Genomic DNA, 21,160 nt, shown 5'->3' with positions numbered 1-21,160 from the left:
GATACATGGCAGGGAGGGGGGCTCTCCTTCCCTGGTGGTCCAGTGGCATTGGCAGTTCAGTGGGGGGGGGCTGTGGGGGCTGCAGAGAGTTTACTTACCTCTCCTGCAGCTCCTGTCAGCTCTCTTCTCCTCCGCGCCGTCCATTCAGCTCTTCTGTCAGCTCACACTGTAAGTCTCGCGAGAGCCGTGGCTCTCGCGAGACTTACACTGGGAGCTGACCGAGGTGCTGAACGGACGGCTCGGAGGAGAAGGGAGCTGACTGGAGCTGCAGGAGAGGTAAGTAAACTCTCTGCAGCCCCCACAGCCCCCCTGTCTGTATTATGGCAATATAAATTGCCATAATACAGACACTGACTCGAGTATAAGCCGAGTTGGGGTTTTTCAGCACAAAAAATGTGCTGAAAAACTCGGCTTATACTCGAGTATATACGGTAGTCGTTTTTCGGCATGAAATTGACCGACCGCACAGCCCAAATCTATGGAACTGTTTTGGGCAGGAAAATGTGCTTGCAGTCAGTCATAAAGGACTTCCACCTAACTTTTGATCCACTGGAGGGATTTGGCTGATTATGTTTGAAGTGTGCTGAGTTCAAATGTGTAATTTTTATGAAGATTGGATGTACGGTTTTAAAGTTATAGCACATGTATAAAAACTGTATTTTCCCTGGCTGTAATAATTATGTTAACTGGTTATCTGAGGGGAGGGAACCTGTGGGTTGCAACCGTTATGCTATTGGCTATTTTACCCCTCCCCTGTGGGCGGTCTTATATGTGTAAGATGGAAATAAAAGCAGACTGGGTGTGCTAGCACCTCAGATCATCTTGTACCTTCATGAAGTTTCAGCTCATGTTTGGGGGATTGGAGAACTACACTCTGGGGATTGCTATAAGGAAAGGCAAAGGAAAGGTTTTTTTATTGTAAGAACAATCAGGATGTGGAATTCTCTGCCTGAAGAAGTGGTTTTATCAGAGTCCATACAGATGTTCAAACAGCTACTAGATGCATACTTGCAAAGACAGAATATTCAAGGATATAATCTTTCAATGTAGGGTAATAACTGCTTGATTCAAGGATAAATCTGACTGCCATTCTGGGGTCAATAAGGATTTTTTTGTCCTAGCTTGTTGCAAAATTGTGCTTCAAACAGGGGTTTTTTTTTTTTTTTTTTTCTCTTTTGGATCAACAGCAAAAAACAGGTGTGAGGAAGGCTGAACTTGATGGACGCAAGTCTCTTTTCAGCTATCTAACTATGTAACTATGTAACTATAATCACTATACTCCCCAGGGTATTATCGCTGAGCTCTGCTAAGAGCTGTTCCTGTGCCTGCTCTCTGGAATTCGGAGAGGTCCATCTACTGGAAGCTAGACCCTGGTCTTGGGTCCAGAGTGGGTAGCGTGGCGAGACCCCAACCAAGCTGCGGCGGTTCGTGGGAGTCTACAGTGGTTATGGTGTCTTGTGGAGTGCTTGGAGACCTCGGAAAGCACTAGGAGCATCCGTCAGCGGAGGGTACCCGGTCGGGGGTGCCAGCGGTTCCGTTACAGCTTATTTCTCTTTTTCCACTAGGCCTTTATGGAGCTCTGTGGAGAGATGTCTGTTTAGTTCGGTTGTCAGCCACGCCCCCCCAGGTCTTACTTTTTAAGATGGTTAAAACACAAAACAAAGAGCATGCCCCGCAACCATCCCTATTTTTGTTGGACAGTGCTGATTTTTGCATCCTGTCCCAACCACCCCAAAAGTGGGACACCAGGCAACTGTACCTAAAATGTGTTGCACAAGTGCATCATGAGATGCAATCACGCTGCGTTCAGAACACTAAGATCCTGCAAAGAGCACAGAAAAAGTGCTTCCTGCAAGTCTAGCACTCAATGGGCTGGCTTGCTCGATTGGCAGCCTGGCTAACTTGCCCCCTATCTGGGACGTAGGAAATATTTTATCCCAAGTTTAATAATAGATTCCCTAGCGATAATATACAGTGCATTCAAGAAATATTCAGACATAGCTTGGTTGCTGCTTCTAGGTGCTGCTTTAAAGTGTGTACTTGGAGATATTCTGGAGAATTTTACTGATTATTCAACTAAGACTTTTCTTTTTACTGTTACTGGTTAGAGTCATGTATAGGAAAAGATTTTTTGATTGTACAAGGTTTGGTTTCCTGTTGGTAATTGTTAAGTCATCTGATTTGATTAGTTAGGTGTTTGCTAATTGCTGTTGATTGTATGTTAATACGCATAGACCCACCCAGGTGGTAAACATGCCAAGGGCGTGGTGCTTTTAGGAGTTATATAATGGTTGTGGTCATTAGCTCGGCTAATATAGCTTGGTTAGTACTTCTAAGTACTGCTTCAAAGTGTGTGCTTGGAGATATTCTGGAGCTTTTTACTGATTCTTCAACTGTCTAAGATTTTTCTTTTTACTGTTACAGTTAAGAGTCATCTATAGGAAAAGGTTACTGATTGCACAAGGTTTGATTTCCTGTTGGTAATTGTTAAGGCATTTGATTAGCTAGGTGTTTGCTATTGATTGTTGGTTAATTAGCTATTGTTTGCAAATAAGCCTATGCCCACCCAGGTGTTAAACATTCCTAGGGGGTGATGCTTTTAGGAGCTATACAAGGGTTGTGGACATTAGGTTGGCTAATATAGCTTGGTTGCCAACTCAAAGTGCTGCTTCAAAGTGTGTGCTTGGAGATATTTAGGAGATAAACTGGTGGTAAGCGAGGTATACAGGAGGTGGGGGGGGAAAAAAGTAAGATTTGATTTGTTTGATTTAAATTACTAACCTTATTAAAATGGCAGACTTAGTTCAGTGTAATAGTTACTATGCATTTGTTTCACGTTCCACTTTTTGGAGATTTGGATGCTGTTTCATCTGTAGACAATTTTCTATTTTGCGGCAAGAGATTGTATTTTTTAAGTCTGAGATTTGTAAATTATATGTTATGATCTCAGACTGTTGCAAAGTAACTGCCAAAGAGACAGCCTAGGAATGGCAGATGTATTATTGTGGGATCTGGTAGACTTATAGTTGTGGATAAAAAGCTTATTGCACAGTCTGCAAAGACAGAGAAGGTAAGAAAGGGGGAGAGTTGGCCCTGTATGTGAAGGATAACATAAAATCTAGCCTAATAAATGTTAGTGAGGCGAACATAGTCAGTTTGGTCATGTAGGTGTGATTTATAGGCCCACAGGACAAATAGAAGAGTTAGATAATCTACTAGTTGAGGATATAGCTAAAATGATAATGAAGGGCGAAGTTATCATCATGGGTGACTTTAATCTTCCTAATGTGAACTGGAAAACCAAAATAGCATCTTGTGCCAGGAGCACACATATTCTAAACTCATTACTGGGACTATCTCTAAAACAAGTCATTGAGGAGCCAACTCATACTAGATTTAGTGTTAACAAGTGGAGATTTGGTATTAGATATTACTGTAGGTGCAATTTTAGGATCCAGTGATCACCAGTCAGTGTGGTTTAATATAAGAACAGTGACTGAGTCACACCACACAAAAACAAAAGTTTTAGACTTTAAAATAAAAACCAAAAAAACACGTTTTTCTAAAATTAGAATGTGTGTAAAGGAGTCATTATCAGACTGGAGCACTTTAAATGGAGTCCAAGAGAAATGGGATTATTTATTGCACTACTAAAGGCAACACAAAATTGCGTTAGGCTTGTCAGTAAGAGCAAAAAATCAAAGAAACTACTGTGGTACTCCGCAGAAGTGGCCAAAATAGTAAAAAACAAGAAGTTAGCATTTAGTAATTATAAAAAAAAAAAAAAACAGAACGAGGAAGATAGACATCTAAAAGATTAGGCAAAAAGAGTTGCAAAGTCACACACAGAAGAGAAAAAAGCCCAGTCAGTAAAAAAAAAAAGGGGGGGGGACAAAACATTATTTAGATACATAAATGAGAAGAGGAAAGTAAAACAAGGATTAGTTAGATTAAAAACAAAAGAAGGTAGGTATATAGAAGAGGATAAAGGTCTAGCTGACTACCTCAATGAATATTTTTGTTCAGTATTTACAGATGAAAATGAAGGAAAGGGACCTAAGTTAGGAAAAAGGACAAATGAGTCATTTGTTACATGCGAGTTTAAAGAGGAAAAGGTTATATTTCAACTGTCAAAAGTAAAGACAAATAAGTCGATGGGGCCTGATGGAATACACCCAAAGTTATTAAAAGAGCTTAGTGGTGTACTAGCAAAACCATTAACGAATTTATTTAACCAATCATTGTTGTCGGAAGTAGTCCCAGAAGAATGGAAATTAGGGAATGTTGTGCCCATTCACAAGAAAGGTAGTAAGGAGGAGACGGGCAATTATAGGCCAGTAAGCCTTACTTCAGTAGTGGGGAAAGTAATGGAAACTATGTTAAAGGATAGGATTGTTGAACATCTAAAATCACAGGGATTTCAAGATCTGAAACAACAATGGTTTACTTCAGGGAGGTCATGCCAAACTAATCCTTATTGATTTTTTTGATTGGGTAACTAAAATAATAGATCAGGGTGGTGCGGTAGACATTGCTTACCTAGATTTCAGTAAGGCTTTTGACCGTGTTGCACATAGAAGGCTTAAACTGCAATCTTTAAAGGGACACTATAGTCACCTGAACAACGTCAGCTTAATGAACTAAGCTAAGAACTATAGCTCCCTGCAGCCTTTCTCATGTAAACACTGTATTTTCTGAGAAAATAGTGTTTACATTGAAAGCTAGGAACACCTCCAGTTGCAGTCACTCAGAGTGAACCAGAGGGACTCAGATCTGCTGTGCACGAGCATCCTTAAATTCACTATCTCCTCCCACTGCATGCAGACACTGAACTTTCCTCATAGAGATTCATTGCTTCAATTCATCTCTCTGAGGAGATGCTGATTGGCCAGGGCTGTGTTTGAATCATGCTGACACTGCCCCTGAACTGCCTCCTTGTCAGCCAATCCTATGGGGAAGCACTGTGATTGGATCAGGCTATCACATGTCAGCAGACTGCTTGTTTTTCCTGAGTCTAACAGCATGCTGATTTACAGCTTCTGGCTTGAATACAGTAAGATTTTTACTATATTTATGGAGGCATGAGGGGCCATGGTCGTGTTAAAACTATAGGGTCAGGAATACATGTAGTTGCACTGGTGACTATAGTGTCCTATACGTTTGGATGCCAATATTGTTAAAGGGGTTAGGCAGTGGCTGAGTGACAGGCAACAGATGGTTGTAGACAATGGAGTATATTCGAAGCAAGGTCTTGTTACCAGCGGGATACCTCAGAGATCTGTACTTGGACCCATTCTCTTTAATATTTTTATTAGTGATATTGCAAAAGGTCTTGATGGTAAGGTATGTTTTTTTTGCTGATGATACAAAAATATGTAACAGGGTTGATGTTCCAGTAGGGATAAGCCAAATGGCAAATGATTTTGGTAAACTAGAAAAATGGTCAGAGCTGTGGCAAGTGACATTTAATGTGGATAAGTGCAAGTTAGTGCATCTTGGATGTAAAAACCCAAGGACAGAGTATAGACTATTTGATATAGTCCTAACCTCAACATCTGAGGAAAGGGATTTAGGGGTAATAATTTCAGATGACTTAAAAATAGGCAGACACAATTCTCACTACGGAGGTCCATTAATTCAGCTTGTTTGTACAATACACTAAATGTAAAAAATGTGCAAGTTCTATGCATGCCGTACTTTTGTTCCAATAATACCGCGCTTGTGAAAGCTGTTGTGACTATGCAAGCACTGCTGTAATCCTACGCACAAAAAAAGTAGGCAGACAGTGTAATAGAGCAGCAGGAAATGCTAGCAGAATGCTTGAATGTATAGGGAGAGGTATTCGCAGTAGAAAGAGGGAAGTGCTCATGCCATTTTACAGAACACTGGTGAGGCCTCACTTGGAGTATTGTATGCACCACTGGAGACCATATCTCCAGAACGATATTGATACTTTGGAGAAAGTTCAAAGAAGGGCTACTAAACTGCTTCATGGATTAGGGGATAAAACTTACAAGCAAAGGTTAAAGGATCTCAACATGTATAGTTTCAAGGAAAGACGAGACGGGGGGGATATGATTGAAACATTTAAATACATAAAGGGAATCAACACAGTAAAGGAGAAGACTATATTTAAAATAAGAAAAACTATCACAATAGGAGGACATAGACTCAAATTAGAGGGGCAAAGGTTTAAAAATAATATCAGGAAGTATTACTTTACTGAGAGGGTAGTGGATGTATGGAGTATCCTTCCAGCTAAGGTGGTAGAAGTTAACACCGTGAAGGAGTTTAAGCCTGTGTGGGATAAGCATAAGGCTATCCTAGACTTAAAGCGGCACTGTCATGAGGAACTTACCTTTCTTTAATCGATTCCTCTTCTCTTCCTCTCTCAGGATCTGTTCTTCGTTTCTTCCTGTCTGCTCTAGTTTTCTTTAAAACATAAGACCAAGTACTACTTTCCTTATGGAGGTTTCCTACGCCTGACCATCTCTGACCAGTGAAGGAGCAAAGTGTGCTTCATTTCCGGTGGTCAGATGAATTCTCCCATAACTCTTACCTTTCCCAGTGTTCGCGCAATGCTTCCTTTCCCTTTTCCCGAATGTCCTGTCACTTAGACAGAACGCCGGTGAAACTGTGAATTGTGTCCTAACAGAATGAGAACAGTTTTTCCATTCGTGTTAGGACGCAATTGAATGAAACTCCGATCCTATTCGTGCAAGATGCAGCCGCTTAGTAGATAACTCCCTAATTCCCATGTTATTAGGGAGATATCTACCAAAAGGCTGAAAGACCTAAATTGGTCTTTCAGCCAAATATACTGATACTAAGTAAAAATTACTTAGTCTTAGTAAATTCTGCCCCTTCTCGCTATACTGCGAGGAGGGGCATTTCTTTTAAACAGTGAGCAGCCTGTGACTGCTCACTGTAAAAAAAAAAAAAAAATAATAATTTGCGCTATGGTTTTATGGTTTTTATTTGGCCTTTTTTTGCGGCTGAAAAAATGAAGATTTTAGAAAAAAAGAAGACATTAAATGGTAATTTAAAATTTTTTTTTTTTTTTACAGGCACTTAGTTCTTTTATTCCCCCCTCACTATTTTTAGGGTAAGGGTTTAATAACTTTTGTTTTAGGTGGGGGGTGACTAGGGGCTTTGGGACCCCTAGTCACGTTGGAGGGGGACAATTTCATTTAGGGCCCCCACCCGCCGCTCAGGGTTGGGGACCGGAGGGGAGGACAATAGGTCCCCCCCTCATTGTTATTTAGGGCTCCCACCCACCACTCACGGGTGGGGGCTGGGGGGAGGACAATAGGTCCCCCCCTCCTCATTGTTTTTAGGGCCCCCACCCGACGTTTAGGGGTGGGGGCTGGGAGGGAGGACAATAGGCTCCCCCCATTCTCATTTAGGGCCCCCACCTGCAGCTCAGGGGTGGGGGCTGGGGGGAGAACAATAGCCCCTCCCCCTCATTCTCATTTTGGGCCCCCACCTACCTCTCAGGGGTGGGGGCTGAGGGGGGGGACAATAGGTCCCGCCCCCACCTGCCGCTCAGGGGTGGGGGAAGGGGGGGGGACAATAGGCCCCCCCATTGTGTTTATAGCCCCCACCTGCTGCTCCAGGGGGGGGCGGGGGAGGACAATAGGTGTGTCCCCTCATTGTTATTTAGAGCCCCAACTGCCGTGCAGGGGTGGGGGGGAGGACAATAGTTATTTAGGCTGCTTTACATAGGCTGCTCACTGTTTAATAGACATGCCCCTGCTCGCAGTATAGCGAGTAGGGACAGAATTTTCTAATACTAACTAATTTTTACTTAGTATTAGTAAATTTGGCTGAAACACCAATTTAGGTATTTCAGCCTTTTGGTAGATAGCTAAAACCAAAGAAAAGAAAAAGTTACCTGCGCTCTCCCCTTAATCCCTATGTATATTTAGACAAATGGAGGTAATTTAGTTGCTCCAATGGCCATTGGAGGGAATGCCTGCCTGCCAACGTCAAGGCAGACCCCCCTAAGCGGGTCCTAACACAGACCCTTCAGTCTGCTTTCTTGAGCTTCTGGCAAAGATATCTCTAATGAGACAGAGAGGGGTATTTTTGATATACACCCCTATATACTTATTATCCCTTAATAGGGAACACATGGGATGGGCAGCAGCATTGTAACCAGGCTGTGTGATACAAATACAAAAAGAGAAGTCCTGCGCTCACTCCCATCACTACTGGGCCTGCAGCAAGGACTACAGTACACATCAGCCCCAATATATAGTAAAAACCAAAGAAAAGAAAAAGTTACCTGCACTCTCTCCTTAATCCCTATGTATATTTAGACAAATGGAGGTAATTTAGTTGCTCCAATGGCCATTGGAGGGAATGCCCGCCTGCCAACGTCAAGGCAGACCCCCCTAAGCGGGTCCTAACACTGACCCTTCAGCCTGCTTCCTTTAGCTTCTGGCAAAGATATCTCTAATGAGACAGAGAGGGGTATTAAAAAATAAATATATTATTAAAGGGGTATTAAAAAATACCCCTCTCTGTCTCATTAGAGGGCTGATGTGTACTGTAGTCTTTGCTGCCGGCCCAGTAGTGATGGGAGTGAGCGCAGGACTTCTCTTTTTGTGTTTTGGTAGATAGCTCCCTAATACCATAGGAATTAGGGAGTTATCTACTAAGTGGCTGCAAGATGCAGCCACGGCACAAATAAGATTGGAGTTTCATTCATTCAAATTAAATTCCGATCTGAACAAAGTCCCGAATTGCGTACTAACATGAATGGAGATACTGTTCTCATTCTGTTAGGACGCAATTCGGCAGTTTCGCTGGCGTTCTGTCTAAGTGAAAGGGAGCATCGCTGGAACACAGAGGAAAGGTAAGAATTATGGGAAATTTCTCTGACCACCGGAAATGAAGCACACTTTGCTCCTCCGCTTGTCAGAGATGGTCAGGCGTAGGAAACCTCCATAAGACAAGTAGTCACTACTTTGTCTTATGTTTTAACAAAATCTAGAGCAGACAGGAAGAAATGAAGAACAGATCCTGAGAGAGGGAGAGAAGAGGAATCGATTAAAGAAAGGTATGTTCGGCATGACAGTGCCACTTTTAGATAAGGCCAGAGACTAATGACAGTTTTTAGAAAATTGGGCAGACTTGATAGGCCGAATTGTTCTTATCTGCCATCACATTCTATGTTTCTATGACCCGTTAATTTTTTCAAAAAATGTTTTAATGTTGCAGCCTTATGGTATAAATGTTTACATTATTTTTTACATCAATCTGCATTTAGTACCCAATAATGACAAAACAGAAAGCAGAATTTTGAAAAGTTTTATTATTTTATTAAAAAGTAAATACCAAAATACCACATTGACATAAATATTCAGACTCTTTGCTATTGCACTTGAAATATGGCTCAGATGCTTCCCACCTTTGAGATATTTCTACTTGTTGATTAAAGTCCACCTGGAAAATTCAATTGATTGGACAAGATTTGTAAAGGCACATACCAGTCTCATTTCTGTAAATGTATAGCAGAGCAAAAACCAAGTCATAAGGTCAGAAGAACTGCATGCATTGCTCAGACAGCATTATGTTGAGGCACATATCAAAGACTACAAACAAATTCAGCTGCATTGAAGGTTACCAAGAGCACAGTGGCCTCCATAATTCTAAAATTGAACTTTGGATCAGCCATCACTTCCTAAAGGCATTTGCTAAACTATGTAATGGACAGAAATGGGCCTTGATAAGATAGGTGATCAAGAAACTGCTCATTTCTTTCATGTGCATACATTATCTTTACAGCTCACTCTGGGAAAATAAATTAGCAGAAGGACAACCATCACTGTAACACTCAACACTGTGGCATCACTGAAGACACATTAATACCACTTGGAATTTGCACATAAATTACTCAAACTGTGGAGATTCTTTGGTCTACTGAATTGAACATTTAACTGTTGAACCTCAATTCAGAGCATCATGTCTAGAAGAAACCAGATCCTGCTTATCACCTGCGCAATACTGTCCCAAAAGTGAAGCATGGTGGTTGTAGCATTATACTTTTGGGTTGTTTTTCATTGGCAGGGAAACGGATACTGAAAAATACTTATAACAACGATAGCATAACACTGCAACCTATAAAACTGTGAAAAAATTAAGTGCTCTTAAATGTTTCTGAAAGCACTGTATAATTTTGCCTATAGAAAACTGCACACTGTATTGTATGCTCCCTAAATGGAGTTGGGATTATTAGGTAAGTCTGTCCCCTGATATTTTCTGTTTCTACACATGCATTGATGCCATAATTTGACCAAATTACATGGTACACTTTTAAGTTTCATGTACAGTATATAAATAGAGATAAAGATCTATTTGATGTAGATATATATAAATGAAACCTTTGATGTTTTTTTTGTTTTTTTAAACTACCTTTTCAGGGAAAATTATTTGATTCTACAATAAGTGATGAGGGAACATGGACCTTAGGTAAGTGTAATCTAAAAAGATACTTTTATATAGTCATTAGATGTTAAGCAATTACTTGTTTTTATATTATCACGGAGAACTAGTCAGTCTACTAATAATGTACTCTTTATTTTAAAAGAGGATAGAAAACTAATAAGGATAATTTTGACAAAGTCAAATCGGAATGCTGGTAATTGCTGGACCTCTTTATTGGAAGAAGAGTATTCTGCTGATCCACTGGTGCAGGATCAAATGCAAAAAAAACTTACATTGGAAAGATTTCAAAGAGAGGTAATATATGCAATATTTTTGTGAATTGTTTTCATAGTTTCATTTTTATGAGTGTCTAATTTCTTGCCTAGATCAATAAACAACACACATCTTTGTTTTATCATTTGTCATGTACAAACTTCTAGTTAAATGAACACTCTAGGGTCAGGAGCACAAACATGTATTTCTGACCCTATATTGGTAAAACCTCTATTTAGCCCCTCCTGCTCCCCCTTGTGCCACCTATATATAGTAAAACCTTACCTTTATTCCAGTATGCTGGTGCTGGCTCTGCCCCTGATCTGTCTTTTTGGCTGACATCAGAAGTGGTGAACTCAGCCAGTCACAATGCTTTTCCATAGATGCTGATTGGCCAGGGCTGGGATTGTCCACGAGGCAGATCAGGGGCAGAGCCAGCACCAGTCATACACAGCCCTGGCCAATCAGCATCTCCTCATAGAGATTCATTGAAACGTCTAGAGTCCAAAATGCAGAAAGTAACAAGAGGTAGAGAACTCACATTTAAAAGGGCTATGGCCAGCTCTGGTATGTTGCATTACTGAAATAAATGCACGATATTCTAATTTTTCGATTATCACCTGTACAACCTAGCTACATAGAGTTTAAATAGGGATATGGTCATTTAAAATTGGCGCCAAAATTTCAGCTTTAAATTGTCAACCAATGGGAAACAGTGACAGTCAATAAAATACAAATGGACAGATCATCTATACAGTATTGTAGATCATATAATGGGGAGTATAAATATATATTTACATTGAAAAAACGAAGTGTATTGACTGTAATATTGGCTTTTTTAGTATTAGCCCCTCGGCATTATGGGGATTGTAGTTATCTGCATAGTGTATATGATGTCAGCAAGAAATTCTCACGTTTGCAGACATCAGGGGAAAGCTTAGTGGCCTTATTTAATGTAATAGGTGGATGGAGGAGGAAAGGTGTAAGGTGTTTATACCTTAAAAATGATGGTAATGGTGAAATAAAAAGTTTTAAATAGTGTGAAAAATAGCCATGGCGGCCATCTTGGTAGGGGAAGCTGTGATAGGGAATAAAATAATGGTGGCGGCCATCTTGGGAGGGAATACAGTCATATTGTGGTGGTCATATTAGGAGGGAAAAAAACAATGTACATAAGAATAAAAACATGAATTACATATAAAGTATATAGTATAATTGCATGAGTACATGAATGACACATGTTATGATGGTCTAATACATAGAAATGAATTAGACAAAAATTATATATGCAAAAGCAGTATTTTAGACAGAGTAATTAGAGAGAATGATTAAAGGACCACTATAGGCACCCAGACCACTTCAGCTTAATGAAGTGGTCTGGGTGCCAGGTCCATCTAGGATTAACCCTTTCTGCTGTAAACATAGCAGTTTCAGAGAAACTGCTATGTTTACCTATGGGTTAATCCAGCCTCTAGTGGCTGTCTCATTGACAGCCGCTAGAGGCGCTTCCGCGCTTCTCACTGTGATTTTCACAGTGAGAAGACGCCAGCGTCCATAGGAAAGCATTGAGAATGCTTTCCTGTGGACTGGCTGAATGCGCGTGCGGCTTGTGCCGCACATGCGCATTCAGACGAAGACAGGGAAAGGAGGCGGAGAGTCCCCACCGCCGAGGGAGCCGGGCGCTGGAGAAAAGGTGAGTGTTTAACCCTTTCCTCACCCTAGAGCCCGGCGGGAGGGGGACCCTAAGGGTGGGGGGGGGGACCTAGAGACCCTATAGTGCCAGGAAAACGAGTATGTTTTCCTGGCACTATACTGGTCCTTTAAAAAATAATTGAGAATGAGGCAAAAAGCCATTTGGTGGATTTTGTAGCTAGGATCTTATCAGACATAAATTCACAGAAACACCTAAGATATCTGAGGGGAAGTTGTTATGGTAGGGGTATCCTAAATCACAATGCCGTAGGTGAAACAACTGCAATCAGGTTGTCCCTAAGGTAACAACGGATAAACCTCAGGGAGGTGATGGTTAATAGGTGTGTCATACATTTACATAACAATGATAGTAATAAAAGAAAGTATAATAGTGGCTGAAAATGGGTTACAAACTATAACCACTTCCTTTCAAATGTGTAATACATTAAAAGTAGTAAAATCAGACAAAAAGCTCTTAGGGAGGTTGGATGGCTCGAGTGTCCTCATACAGGAAAATGTCATCATAAAAGAACGGTGTCACACAAACATCTAAAGTTCCATACAGGAAAGTTCTTATGGTAGGGGTGTCCTCAATCACAATGCCATAAGAAAAACAACTGCGATCGGGATGTCCCAAAGATAACAACAAATGGATCCCAAGGAGATAATGATTAGTAGATCTTGTATAACAATAATGACAATCAAAGAAGATCCAATGTTAGCCCGATTAGGGGTCATTGTAACGGACCGTTTCAGCATAAAAGGGGAAAAATCCGTTTAGGCGATAATCCCCTTTTTTAGAGACAGGCACAGCTACTGCAGAACACCAAACTCCCGATCTGGATACGAAATAACACTCCGAACTGGAACAGCTGAACAAGAAAAGCATACAATCCGCTTACACTCTTGGCAGTCAAATTACAATCCAATTCCCCCCAAGAACGAGACGACACTTCATTTTGAGGGTTAAGCAGGAACTGAGGACTGGGACACCCAGTCTGGCTTTTATTACAAACAAGTACATACAGGACACTCCCAGGGGGAGGATGAAATTAACCAATCACAGGGATGTACCTCCCACACATTTCCTCCCCTTAGATTAACAGTTAAACCAATTATTACATACAATAAAAATACAGTTTTTACACACACACTGTAACTTTAAAACCATACATTCAATTTCAATAAAAATGGCATATTCAGACTCAGCATACATCAAACATAAACCCTTCCACAAATCAGCCAAATCCCCCCAGTGGATCAAAAGTTAGCTGGAAGTCCTTTATGACCGACCGCAAGCACAATTTCCTGCCCAAAACAGTTCCATAGATTTGGGCTGTGCGGTCGGTCAATTTCATGCCGAAAAAACGACTAAGTCCCATTTCGAACGGGACTTAGTCTCTGGAGCTGCAAGTTCCGTATGGGAGAAGGTAAGGGTCAGCGGTGTTCGGCAAAATGTGTAGCCGATTTCAGTTCCACAGAATCTTTAGCATACACCGCTGACCGCGTTCGACTGAACAAAGATGGCCGCCGCCACGTGCAATTAACCGGCAGTAACCTCACAGCCTGGGAGGTAAATTGCCTGCACACTTTAGCTTCTGGGTGGTCCGCCTGTGTGGTACTTGGTTCAGTAAGCCCTATTTACTGAACCAAGTGGGGGAAAGCCAGGAACAAGTTATTTTACAGGTCTGGGGACATAGTCTTAAAGGGGCATTGTTCAGCAAAGTCACAATATGTCCCCAGACGGTTCTTAAAGGGCCATACACACCAATAAAAGTCCATACGTTTTCAGGGGCCATAGTCTTAAAGGGTATTGTTACCCAAAGTCTCAATATGTCCCCAGACAGTTCTTAAAGGGCCAGCAGCAGTACAATAAAATACCATTCACTGTACTTAAAGGGCCAGCAGTCGCACAATAAAATACAATATGCCCCAAATATGTCCAGGGGCCATAGTCGCAGGGCAGGAGGCTAGCAACCAGGCTTCTCCAGTTCACAGTGGCGAAGTTGGTTTCGCCACAATTCTCCCCTTTACCAATTAGACTAACAGGGTATCTGACCTCCTGCCGGTCAGTGCCCTGGTTAGTCCAGCAACCCACCCACAAAACAGAAATAGTAGAGCAGCCCACCCACAATAAATAGTTACTACACCTGGGTGAGGGAGGATCTTGTCCGGGTTCAGGTGCCTCACCACGGCTGTGTGGGGGGCTGGTAGGCTGCCTTGGTGGGTTGCTGAGGGGGCAGAGACCAGCGGTACTCTGTCCTGTTGCCAGCACTACCACGGGAGTAGTCTGGTTGGAGCCTGGTTGCTGGAGACCGACTGTCTCCCCTTTGGATATATCGCTCTGTGGCTGGGGAACAGGACCGACCGTCCCTACCCCTGGTGCTGTAAGTGCAGAGACTACGGTCCCATCTGCACAGCTGTGGGGCTTAACATCTCTCCTTGGTGGGTTAGGCTGTCGCTGGAGAGAGGGTGTAACAAGCTCCTCTCTCTGGATGGTAAACTGCCGCTGGGGAGAGGGGTTAGCAGGCTCCTCTCCCTGGCACTCTCTCTGCTGGTGGAAAGGGGAACCAGCTGTCTCCCCTTTCATTCTCTTGTCCGGCTGCTGGGGTGCGAGACTGACTGTCTCTGCTCCCTGCAGGACACACTGCCGCTGGGGAGGATGTACGACACCATCAGCTCCCTGGGGTACACACTGCCGCTGGGGAGGGAGGACGCTGCTCTCCTCTCCCTTCACTTCACACTGCCTTCTTGGCATATCACTTTGCTGCTGGGGGGCAGGAACAACTACCTCTGCCCCCTGTAACTCAGCCTGCCGCTGGGGAGGAAGGACTGCACCTTCGGCTCCCTGGGACACACACGGCCGCTGGGGAGGATGGACGACACCATCAGCTCCCTGGGGTACACACTGCCGCTGGGGAGGGAGGACGCTGCTCTCCTCTCCCTTCACTTCACACTGCCTTCTTGGCATATCACTTTGCTGCTGGGGGGCAGGAACAACTACCTCTGCCCCCTGTAACTCAGCCTGCCGCTGGGGAGGATGGACGACACATCAGCTCCCTGGGGTACACACTGCCGCTGGGGAGGATGGACGACACCATCAGCTCCCTGGGGTACACACTGCCGTTGGGGATCTGGGCCGACTGCCCAGCATCCCTGTAGGGCCGGTAGATAGACCTCGGTCCCATCTCCACCTGCCTGCTGGGGGCCTTTCCAGTACCACTCCATGCAGTCCTCTACTTTGGGTTTCTCTGGTTTGTGTTGGAGGAGGATATCGGCTACCTCATCTTCTTGACCATGACTCACCATTAACAGGATGAAATCGGGCTCGAGATCACGTGACCTCTGGTTCTCTTCAAGCAGTTGCTGTATAGCTGCATCAACAATCACCTTCAGGGGATTCGGGCCATATTTAGCTATTCTCCTCATTACCTCAGTAGCAAACTCTACGCCTTCATATCGATAGAACATGACTGCTGGTGGGGACGCTGTACGAGTACTGGCGTTGCCCTTACTTTGTAATCCAGGAATGGTGTTGTCTGTAGCTGTCCCTCTGGTTGTAGGAACGATCCCACCGCTGCCACCAATTGTAACGGACCGTTTCAGCATAAAAGGGGAAAAATCCGTTTAGGCGATAATCCCCTTTTTTAGAGACAGGCACAGCTACTGCAGAACACCAAACTCCCGATCTGGATACGAAATAACACTCCGAACTGGAACAGCTGAACAAGAAAAGCATACAATCCGCTTACACTCTTGGCAGTCAGCTTACAATCCAATTCCCCCCAAGAACGAGACGACACTTCATTTTGAGGGTTAAGCAGGAACTGAGGACTGGGACACCCAGTCTGGCTTTTATTACAAACAAGTACATACAGGACACTCCCAGGGGGAGGATGAAATTAACCAATCACAGGAATGTACCTCCCACACATTTCCTCCCCTTAGATTAACAATTAAACCAATTATCACATACAATAAAAATACAGTTTTTACACACACACTGTAACTTTAAAACCATACATTCAATTTCAATAAAAATGGCATATTCAGACTCAGCATACATCAAACATAAACCCTTCCACAAATCAGCCAAATCCCCCCAGTGGATCAAAAGTTAGCTGGAAGTCCTTTATGACCGACCGCAAGCACAATTTCCTGCCCAAAACAGTTCCATAGATTTGGGCTGTGCGGTCGGTCAATTTCATGCCGAAAAAACGACTAAGTCCCATTTCGAACGGGACTTAGTCTCTGGAGCTGCAAGTTCCGTATGGGAGAAGGTAAGGGTCAGCGGTGTTCGGCAAAATGTGTAGCCGATTTCAGTTCCACAGAATCTTTAGCATACACCGCTGACCGCGTTCGACTGAACAAAGATGGCCGCCGCCACGTGCAATTAACCGGCAGTAACCTCACAGCCTGGGAGGTAAATTGCCTGCACACTTTAGCTTCTGGGTGGTCCGCCTGTGTGGTACTTGGTTCAGTAAGCCCTATTTACTGAACCAAGTGGGGGAAAGCCAGGAACAAGTTATTTTACAGGTCTGGGGACATAGTCTTAAAGGGGCATTGTTCAGCAAAGTCACAATATGTCCCCAGACGGTTCTTAAAGGGCCATACACACCAATAAAAGTCCATACGTTTTCAGGGGCCATAGTCTTAAAGGGTATTGTTACCCAAAGTCTCAATATGTCCCCAGACAGTTCTTAAAGGGCCAGCAGCAGTACAATAAAATACCATTCACTGTACTTAAAGGGCCAGCAGTCGCACAATAAAATACAATATGCCCCAAATATGTCCAGGGGCCATAGTCGCAGGGCAGGAGGCTAGCAACCAGGCTTCTCCAGTTCACAGTGACGAAGTTGGTTTCGCCACAGTCATACTATAATAATGAGAGACGTACCAATAAAAATATATAATAAGACATAAAAAAGATCAGAAGAAATTAAAAAGGTCAAAGTCTACATTAAGACCATGGGGTGTTAGCGTTTGTAAATTGAACACCCATTCCATCTTTGATTTTCCAAGAATATTTTTTTAAGAGTATTTTTTTTATATGTTGCCACCCCTCCATGGATGGTACACTTGATGGTAAACAAGTGTGATCGACTATAGGATATTATATATGCCGGCGACTGTAATAGGTGGATGGCGAAGGTCACCAACCAATAGATGGAGGGAGTGGCAGGGCATTAGTAATTGGCTGGGAGGTGGAGAGAGACAGTGCTACAAGCCATCTGGTGGTTGGTAGTGTAGTAGAGAAGGGAAATAGGGAAAGTAGGGAAAAGTATAGGAGAATACATACATATATATAGATAAGTGAACATTGTAAAATGAGGAACCAGATATATACATATATAAATAAGTAGGTATTAGTAAGTGGGTACATAATACATGAGGTAAATAATAAATATAAACAAATGCATATATTAAATAAAATTAAACAAGTCCGTCTACATTTAGACCAGAGGAGGTTAATGTTTTTAAGTTAAATACCCATTCCATTTCAGCCTTACCTAGAATGTTTTTTATGTTCCCACCTCTCCATGGGGGTCACACACATTTTTTAATGGTATTCAAGCAAGCAGGCTCTCACACAGAAGACAAGCTAACGAGCAACTAGCATACAACATGGGCATTGAGCGATACTATCCGACCAAAGATGGCGGCGGCTCAGCAAGCTGGGGAGACACTGGGCCAACAAATGACACTGGAGTAGCGATTGGAAGACCTGTTCAATAGCTTCTGGCAAAAACTGCAGAACAAAACTTTATTGGAGTGGCAGAAGCAAGCTGAATGGAGATACCCACCCTCAGACAAACTGCACCCTGCGAACGTCGGGAGCCGGAGACAGCCCATTACACACAAGATGAGGAGACCAACAAAGAATGGCAAGCGGGTCCGGCATAAAGGACTACAGCGGGGAAGCAAAACCCGAATCGCTCACCTACTCCACACGGCGGCACCCGGGACCAGGAGCTTACAGCAGCACGCCCCATCTCGGATCCCCTCCAAGGACGACCGGAATGTCGGCATCAGGGAGGCAAGGGCGTTCTCACATCGGGACGGCGGTCAGCAATGGCCCATCCATGGCTCACACACTGGGCTCCTGAACCAAGCCTCCAAAGTTCGCGTGGGCTTGCTCACATTGACTGCCATAAGGACTAATCATGCTATGCAGCGCACAAAAGCAGGTTCAGTCCAAAATACTCACAATTGATCTCACATAAGTTACTCAGTTAGCTACTCCTGTATGAGTCCCAATACCATATAGATTTAAGCCCCCAGCCTATGCCCACCACCTTCACTGGGCCTCTAAACCTCAACTCATCCCCAAAATCAAGTGCTGCAGTATTAGGATTGTTTCGTTAAGCCTGCATACAAGCCTCAATTAGCCAGGCACCCTCTACAGCCCTAGTTTACAGTAGCTATACTCTTGCACTCTCCCTATTGCTGCCTTTGTGAAAGCCTTTTAATAATACGGTCATATAATGAAGCATGCATACTTTTTGTTTTACCTTATTTTCATGCCCCACCAGATACCTAGCCTGACCAAAATCTTAAGATTAATTCCCCGGTTGGGCACCATATCTCAAATCGACTATAATGTTTTCTGGGTATCTACTACCTTTTCTTCACTCGTGTTTCTAAGCATGTACTATATCCAAGTTTTCACCTAACCCACATATATGAGCGACCCATAGTTACCGGTGGAATCATACACCACACACTTGGAACATGCATGTAATTCTCGTGCTCTAGCCATCTCACTAAATATGTGTGCATTTATCTCTTGTACTTTCACTTTAACCCCTTAAGGACCAACCTTCTGGAATAAAAGGGAATCATGACATGTCACACATGTCATGTGTCCTCAAGGGGTTAAAGGGACACTATAGTCACCTGAACAACTTTAGCTTAATGAAGCAGTTTTGGTGTATAGAACATGCCCCTGCAGCCTCACTGCTCAATCCTCTGCCATTTAGGAGTTAAATCCCTTTGTTTATGAACCCTAGTCACACCTCCCTGCATGTGACTTGCACAGCCTTCCATAAACACTTCCTGTAAAGAGAGCCCTATTTAGATTAAGTTCTGTTTGATTTAGATTATCATCTTATCCCCTGCTATGTTAATAGCTTGCAAGAGCCTCCTGTATGTGATTAAAGTTCAATTTAGAGACTGAGATACAATTATTTAAGGTAAATTACATCTGTTTGAAAGTGAAACCAGTTTTTTTTTTTCATGCAGGCTCTGTCAATCATAGCCAGGGGAGGTGTGGCTAGGGCTGCATAAACAGAAACAACGTGATTTAACTCCTAAATGGCAGTGAATTTAGTAAATTAGGTGACTATAGTGTTCCTTTAACATAACGTGCTGATGCAGCGAAATGAAACAAAGCAACACCTCTCCCACATGGCCACTCCAGTAGGTAGATAACATTTTTTTGTAGCAAAAAAAAAAAGATTTCCAGGCACTCACATTGTGAAAGCCGCAGGCAGATTTATTGTAACAAAACAAACCGCAACGTTTCGACCTACCAAGAGGTCTTTGTCAAGCTAACACCACAAGCAAACAAACAAGTGCAAGCAATGCTAGGAGATAAATCAAATAATAATTCACTTAAGTCATTACCAAGAGTCAACAATTAGTCCAAAATACACAGATCATATAGAATATACATACATACCGTATATACTCGAGTATAAGCCGACCCGAATATAAGCCGAGGCCCCTAATTTTACCCCCAAAAACTGGGAAAACTTATTGACTCGAGTAAAAGACTAGGGTGGGAAATGCAGCAGCTATTGGTAAATTTCTAAATAAAATTATATCCTAAAAAAATTATATTAATTTAATATTTATTTACAGTGTGTGTATATAATGAATGCAGTGTGTTTGTGTGTATGAATGCAGTGTGTGTGTGTGTGTGTTGCAGAGCTTTGGTGGGGGGTGGGCAATTTTATTATAATTAAGTGTTCTTGCATAGCAAGACCACTTAATGTTATCTCACATATATATTATTATTATTATTATTATAGCCAAATTTGCCACCCTAACTCCTCCCACAGTTTTTACACTACATAGACAAAAATATACCAAAACGTGCAGATCGGATTGCTATTACTTTGTGGAACGTTTCGCCGAATGGTTCACGGAATATCGTCGTTCTTGTGGTGAAATTTGTCCCATAGGAATGAATGGCAAAGCTAGAGTGGGAGCTGGCAAAAGCTGAAAAATCAGGACATGATTTCTAAACTGCCACCACTTGCTCATTTTCACGCCCACCTACACAAATCTTATATCAAAACGTTCAGCTATCCCTGCTGCCAGCTAAGCCATAGTCCTGATAGTTTTCACAATATGACCATTTGTTTGCAACTCACACCACCCATTAACATTCATTGAAACTCCACTCTGAAAAGCTCACATTTGAAGGGCAATTTCTAAACTGCGACTGTGCCTTCATTTTTAATATTGCATAGACATACTATGCATCAAAATGTAGGTCTGGGTCTTGTGATTCTCACAATATAAAGCTCTTCGCTGTAGGATTTATAGTTTTTAAAATACGACCGTTTGAAGATGGCAACTGCTAAAATACTCTGACCTGTGCCAGGCTGCAGCAGCAAGTGATGTCATAGACAGGGCCTTTTGTACACCTGCTAATGTTTTTATAACTGTATGTTTTAATGTAACTGACGCACTTTGGGCAACAACGTTGCAATTAAATGTGCTATATAAATAAATAATAACAGTTACTCCGCCCACT

The 21,160-nt window shown here is 42.6% G+C and overlaps 1 protein-coding gene across 2 annotated transcripts in view; it reads left to right on the top strand.

Moving 5' to 3' along the window:
- NUDCD2 (NudC domain containing 2) overlaps positions 1–21,160 on the top strand; it is a 66,156-nt gene that overhangs the window by 11,060 nt on the left and 33,936 nt on the right. For both annotated transcript variants that reach the window (XM_063445279.1, XM_063445280.1), the window contains exons 3-4: positions 10,428–10,476; positions 10,595–10,746. In XM_063445279.1, coding sequence (XP_063301349.1) covers positions 10,428–10,476; positions 10,595–10,746 — 201 coding nt within the window. The remainder of the gene's footprint in view (positions 1–10,427; positions 10,477–10,594; positions 10,747–21,160) is intronic.

Source organism: Pelobates fuscus, chromosome 3 (genome assembly GCF_036172605.1).
Source record: "Pelobates fuscus isolate aPelFus1 chromosome 3, aPelFus1.pri, whole genome shotgun sequence".
NCBI lineage: Eukaryota > Metazoa > Chordata > Amphibia > Anura > Pelobatidae > Pelobates > Pelobates fuscus.
The sequence above is the reverse complement of the archived record's forward strand: the minus strand, read 5'-3'. Positions and strand labels throughout refer to the sequence as shown.